This window comes from Monodelphis domestica, chromosome 5, assembly GCF_027887165.1.
Source record: "Monodelphis domestica isolate mMonDom1 chromosome 5, mMonDom1.pri, whole genome shotgun sequence".
Lineage (NCBI taxonomy): Eukaryota > Metazoa > Chordata > Mammalia > Didelphimorphia > Didelphidae > Monodelphis > Monodelphis domestica.
In genome coordinates this window covers 202,381,564-202,388,703 of record NC_077231.1, presented here as the reverse complement: position 1 = coordinate 202,388,703, position 7,140 = coordinate 202,381,564, and the positions used below count along the sequence as shown (strand labels likewise).

At 37.9% G+C, this 7,140-nt stretch overlaps 1 protein-coding gene across 5 annotated transcripts in view; it reads right to left on the bottom strand.

The window, feature by feature from the left end:
- Window positions 1-619: 619 nt before the first annotated feature.
- KLHDC10 (kelch domain containing 10) overlaps window positions 620-7,140 on the bottom strand; it is a 68,028-nt gene continuing 61,507 nt past the window's right edge. For all 5 annotated transcript variants that reach the window (XM_001366932.5, XM_007504306.3, XM_007504307.3 and 2 more), the window contains one exon: window positions 620-6,491. In XM_001366932.5, coding sequence (XP_001366969.1) covers window positions 6,282-6,491 — 210 coding nt within the window. In that variant the 3' untranslated portion in view covers window positions 620-6,281. The remainder of the gene's footprint in view (window positions 6,492-7,140) is intronic.

Here is a 7,140-nt window from a genome sequence, read left to right as displayed (position 1 = left end):
GGGCTGGTAGCAGAATCAGGTTCCTGACTTATCTGAAATTCTTAGCATCTAATTCAACTCACCTCCTCCTACAGATGAGGCAACTGAGGCTCAAAAGTGGTGGATTACCTTCAAGGTCACACAGCTAGTGGCAGTCAGACCTAAAATAGATTAATAACGACAGCCAACTTTATAGGGTACTTTTATGTCTTATTCCAACCACATCATCCTGTGAGTTGGGTACTCTGAAATGCCCATTTGATAGATGAAAAAATGAAGGCTTCAAGATCAAGCTGTTTGTACTTGGTCACACAGATCATAAATCATTAGAAACAGAATTCAAAACCAGGAGTATTATCTTATTGTCCAGCCTCCTTTCCTCTCACCACAATGCCTCTCTACCAGGGCCATTTTATATTTCCAGTCCAATATTCCTTAAACCATGTCCACCATTTCACTTTTAGTATCCAAGAGCACCAACTACAATGCTACATCTGGAATAGTCTAAACGTTACCAAGTTTTGGAGTGGAGAGGGGAGCGATTTGTTGGTGAGCTATGGATTCCAACATCATTTGGTGCCCAACCCACAGTCCAGCTTACGTAACTACTCTAAGGAGACTAGGCTGGCCATTAAGCAACTGGATTTTGAACAGATTTATTGAGCAGATCTCTTTAGAAAACAAACAGCAAAACACCGACAGGGTACATGAATACACAGTGGCAATACTAGGGAAATTCCTCTATGCTCCCTACTGCACAAAGAAAACCAGGCAGGATGGAAAAATTGATCTCATTATATTTCATGCACAGAAGATGGCAAAGACATCTGGAGCAGTCTAACAGGGCTGCACCGTACAGCCACAGGGCAAGGCAACATTACATATGGCACCAAACATACTATATTTCTGGTAAAGAGCTAGGCCTAGGTTTATTCCTTAGAACCTACATTACAGTTTTTTCTTGACTGTCTTCTGGTATGTATTTTCAGATATTTACCAACACTCCCACTTTGGGGGATAATAGATGTTAAAATGTTCTTTTGTGCCTTTCTTTGTATATTAAGGGGACAGGATGGACAAGCTATCAGTCATTTCAAATGGCCAAGTGGTGACTTTTCATAAGAATATACATTGCTATGAATTCTGAAAACCTCTGGGTTTACATACTGCCCTTACTACACAAAATCTAAGATGATGCCTTGAAAAAAAACCACTAGTCAGTTTTGGAGATATAAAACTCAAAAAACTTGTTAATAGTTTTTATTCCACCATTAAATATACTGAAGTAGTCATCTTTTTTAGCATGATGTTTCTGTACTGCTCCCAGTCTACAACTTGTCTTGCTAAGAGGGCCATACCTTTCCTGAATATTTGAGGAAACAAGACAAGCTAGAAGTAGCCAGGACAGAGTTTGGCTTCTAGATTTCATGATCCTGGAATTTAAACCTTTATCATCTTCCTTCAACACCCTTGGAGCAAAAAGTATTCCATATCAAAACTGTTAATATGAAAGGGAGACACTTTACATTATTAATTCAAGATCCTGGTAGTGAGAAACTTTTAATTCAGTAAGCTATAAACAGCTTTAGCTTCTGTGAACACGGTAAAAAGAGCCCATTTTGAAGAATTGTAACTAAGGATTCTCAAAAAAGCCCTTCCCTTTATCTGTATGCAAAACTCTGCAGTCAAAAAAAAACAAACAAACGCTAAAAAGATTAAAAGGTGTTCCTGCAACTTTAGTGGTGACATGAGTAGTTGAAAAAAGTCATAACTGTTAAATGTTTTCCCTTGCACTATGTACCAATTTCCTTTTCTTTAGGTACTAGGAATTCTTTGGTGGTTATAAGGCGACAACATCTAAAACAAGACATACATGTGAGTGTTTGTGTGTGTAAGACAATGAAATTCCTTCCTATTTCTGCAACAGGAGAATCCTAAAAAGATCCCCAAGTTACAGAAATGATCAGAAGACCAAAATGAAGACAGTCATATGAATAACACCCATTATAATCAGTCTGCTAATTCAAAATTGTTTATACAATGGAACCCAGATGCCTCTGCTCATTATTAGCCTCTCTTCCAGAAAAACAGGGATGAAGGGCATTGACAAAACGGTTTGAGAAAACGCTATACTGAGTAGAAATGGATTCAGTCTTTCATGCTGCTCCCACACTATCACTACCATTACTACTAGCCATGCATTCCAAATAAGATTGCTGACATCTCCTTTGCTCTATCTCAAGTGTATGTGGTAACCAATGATGTTTTCCTTTCTTTTCCTTCTAGTGATGTTATCAATGCAAATTACTTAATACACATTTTCTATTTTGAGTCACTGGAAAAATTGGCCTCCCAAAGAAAAAGGCTTCACTTTGGCTTATGAAAAATGATTAAATGTTTCATTTCTAGTCTTATATATGTTAACAGTGTAGAAAATATTTCATTAAAACAGTCATCTTCCTATTCACATATAAACAATTTTATACATAAGGGGAAGGATGGCTTTAGAAGTATATTTAGATATCTTCATTTATAGGTTTCCTTTGTTCTTGGGAAGGACTGCTTTCCAAATGAAAAATAGGTGCTTTAATTTTAAAGCATTCTATAAATACAAGTTATTATTCTAAGTGGACAAAGACAGCTAGGAAATGTGCAAATAATAGATGACACAAAGGACTTTTAAATAGATATTCCAACTATCGTAGGCCACCAAAAACTAAGTCTCTAAAACCTAAAGCCTGAAAACCCCTCGGATTCAAAAATCAGAAACTGAAAATTTCAATTTTGCCAAAATCTGACCTAAACCAAGCTATATCATTAAAATTCTGAGTAAGATATACAGTGAGATTAGAAAATAATGGATTGATTTCCCTAAGCCATGCACATCAATCTGACTTACTACTTTATGCTCACAACTGTTTACCTATCTATACATATTAATGACCTGTACTCAGGTTCTTCTCTGATGCCTCAAAAGAGAATGGAGGCTTGGGCCTATAGCAAGGTAAAAAAGTGTTTTGTGCAAGCTAGATCACAGACTGTCACTCAAAGACCAACCAGCTAAGTTTGGGAAAGTTCATCATCAGAAAAGAAGCCACTGGGTGAATTTTTGTGGCCTCAGCAATTCATGAAGACTTTCTCCTAAAGGCAAAGAGTTTTTATCTGTATCAAGAAAAGATCCACAACAATGAAATCATAGATCTTATGAAGTACTAAAGAAGCACACACATATAAAAACACGTTATTGTAATTCATATATATATTGCACTTAAATTTGTAGATGACAAATAAGACATGGTTCCAGATGTCTGAAAGACACAGATGCTTTCATGCAACAGGCACAAGAGTCAAGGTGAAATCATATTGCTAGCTAATTATATAACAAAATTCTTTGCAAACTCTTAAATTCATTCCAACAAGATTATTTAAATAAATACTACACATGGACAGCTAGGTGGCACAGTGGATAAAGTGCCAAGCCTGGAGTCAAGAAGACCTGAGTTCAAATCCAACTTCAGATATGTACTAGCTATGTGACCCTGGGTAAGCGACTTAACCCTGTTTGCCTCAGTTTCCTCATCTGTAAAATGAGGACAAAATGGCAAACCACTTCAGTATCTTCTCCAAGAGAACTCCAAATGGGATCATGAAGAATCAAACACAACAGAAAAATGACTCAACAAAACACACATAGCATAGGAATTTTCTGACCCAGAGTCAGAAAAGATGTTCTTGATTTGTATCTCCAAACCTTCAGTAGTTGGTCTATTTAGCCAGTCACTTCAACTCAGCCTGTTTCACCTAAAAATTCAGGATGATAATACTTCAAGTACTTTCACAGGGCTGATGTAAAGAAAGCACTTTGTGTATCTTAAAGCATTATATAAATGTTAACTCTCATTTGGGAAGAACTGTATGTTTCATTATGTAGCATTTGGAGAGATCTAGCTACACACGTCCTTTCACTACTTTAATAAAAACAGGATCCTCTGGACAAAGGATGGAAGGGTCCTTTTTACAAGGAAACCGGGTATGTTGACTGCTGTGGTCAATAAGGCCTGCTCTAATGCAGACACAGTGAGTGCTACTATTCTTCTGTCTCTGGAGCTTCCAAGGGGTCTGCTAGCAGATAAGAGTGATGACTGAGTCAGCTCCCTCTCTCCAGCTTTCTAGAGCAGCTGTCAGTTACTGCTACAAAATCACAAGGCTCCAAGCTGAAGGATCTCATGCTTTGACCTCAGGAAATACCATCCTACCCACCCAATCTGACAGCCTGGCTTATCTGATACTTCTGTCAATACTATTAGCTCAGATTGACAGCCTGCCACAGAACTGCCTCCTCTGAACTAAAAATGGACTTATCTTGACTAGCCATCACAGGGAAATCACCCTCTTACTGAAGCAATAACAACCAACTACAAAAGCCAAGTGGTTATCAAACTATTAGTAGTAAAAAGTATGGAAAAGGACAAGATATATTATGTGGCTGCACCTTTCTTTAGGTAGCCCATATCAAAAGAGGAGCAAGCTAAAACTGTCCTAAGGTTAAAACCCAAATGTTAGTCCCAATCTACTACAAACAAAAAAAATCTGTTAAGTCTTCATGCCACTCAGATGGGATGTTATAAAGAGGTCTAGAAGAAAGGTTGAACAGTATACAGTTTTACACTCCACACAACTCTACGCTTCTTTCCTGGATACTGGATGCTTTTAACTCAGAGACTATTTAAAACACACACACCCTCTAGCAATTTTTTAAGTGAAGGAAAGATAAAATTATTTAAGAGTTAGTTGAAACAAAAGGCACTTAAACAGAAAAGCATGTCCCAAATCTACATTGGACCTAGCTGGGACAACCAGGTCTGCATTTCCTGTGTTTCTTAAGCACCTTTATTAACTGTGTATAACCACATGCCCACCTGACTATGATCTACGCAATTGTTATCTAACAGATCAGTGAAAAAGTAAATCACAAATTCAAGTAACTTTCTTAAATTTAGAAAGAATAAGGTTGAAAACTCTACACAAAATTGAAAATGACATTCAACTGCATTCTTCCCCCATGATGGTTATTAAATGACACTTGGTTTCCCAGAATGGATCATGTACTGATTTGGGCTTTTTCCATCTACTAGGATCATATGACTCAAGAGCACAATGCATGTATGAACAGAAAGAAAAGCGGAACACTAGTTAGCTTTCTAAAGGGAAAATCCCATTGCCTGAGAAAGTAAGAGGCTTGTGGTTCAGAGCCTAAAAAGCAGCAGGTTACTTACTTAAATGGCACAGATTCTGAGGCCTGGAAGATGCTTACAATGAAAACCAAAGTTCATGTTTCAGATCACAGACCAAGTCTGAATTCTCCAAAAAGGAAACAGCTGCAGGTTATCCTTATACACTTTAAACTACATGATCCTAGGACCTCATGATTGACTTAACAATCCATATTACATGACTCTTGAGCAATTTGTTTATACTCACATTTCACCATGAGGTGAGACAGGAAACACTGAAAAACACTGAAAGAGCATGCCAGTGTTTTTAAGTCATTCTGGCTTGCTTTGGCTGACAGTCCCTTTTTTATTTGGAATGTTCCTGGTACCCTGGTCTTCAGGAGCAGCAATATAGAGCATGACCATAATGTACATATAAGTTCTTAGGTAAGCCAACATTTCCCTACCCCAAAGGGACAAATAGGTAAACAATCTAGAACTATTGAGTTGCCTTACCCTCCCATCAAAAGCCAATGTATGCATTTGGGCTGTCTATACAGTAAAATGTCAAAGACTGCTGCAGTTAGAAAGATCTACTCAATTAAATACCTCTTCATAAACAATAAATTAAAACATCTGGGGTCAAGGAAAACCAGCAAAGCTCTCATCCAAGTACCCTTCCTATGAACTACTGTAATCTGGTGATGATATTTCAAAGGCAGAGAGCACTAGCCAAAAGTTGCTGACTATATGTTCAGAATTTTCCTGAAAAAGAAGTTTATACTTTTATCTTGATTCATGATATTTTAAAGAGATGTTCAGAGGGATAAACTCCCCCTCCTTTTCCCATCAAAAAAGAGGGAACTGGGGGAAGGGGACAGGGAAGAAGGAGAAGCAGCATAAGGGGAAATTCACACATTTCCATAAACTTAAAAACAAATTTACAGAAAGGCATCGGATGTATTTTCTGAGTAAGGCCTTGATCAGGGTACTCAATCCTCTTGGTAGGACACTCCACGCTGCTCATAAATAGAGAAAGAAGTCTCTTTAAATTATTATTTCCAGGGTGAATGAACAGTCCAGAAATCCTCATTTCAACCGCTCAATGAGTCCCTGTGTGAGTCCAAGGTGCAGAAGTTGTGTCCGGGAGAGGTTTGCTAAGTGAGGGAAGGCCCCAAGAAGTTTCTCCCATGACAGTTCCAGAAGACTGGGCACCACCAGCCATATCTTAAATAATGATCCAGTCCGTTTATTTTCATGAATGTTCACCACTCCTCCATGAATATACATGCAACCAGCCTGTAAACAAATAGGGCAAACAGAAAAGTACACATTAAATGAGAAAAAAAAATTAAATGAGAAAGACATACTGATGATCTAGTGAAGACTCTTCTTGGAAAATAGATTTTTATAAAGCAGGTAGAACCAAAATCAAGTCACATAGCTATCAAGTCACATAAACAAATGCTGGTAATTTTTAAAAAGGTATGGCTAGGGGATGGCTGAACAAATTGTGGTATATGTTGGTGATGGGATACTATTGTGCTCAAAGGAATAACGAACTGGAGGAATTCCATGTGCACTGGAAAGACCTCCAGAAATTGATGCAGAGAGGAGCAGAACCAGGAGAACATTAGACACAGAGACAGATAACTGGCACAATTGAATGAATTCTCTACTAGCAGCAATGCAACAATCCAGGACAATTCTGAGGGACTTATTAGAAAGAATGCTATCCATATTCAGAGAAAGAACTGTGGGAATAGAAACCCAGAAGAAAAACAACTGCCTGATCAAATGGGTCGATGGGGATATGATTGGGGATTTAGACTCTAAATGATCACCCTAGTGCAAATATCAATACTATGGAAATAGGTCTTGATCAAGGACACATGTAAAACCCAGTGGAATTGCACATTGGCTATGGGAGGGGAGTGAAAGAACATGA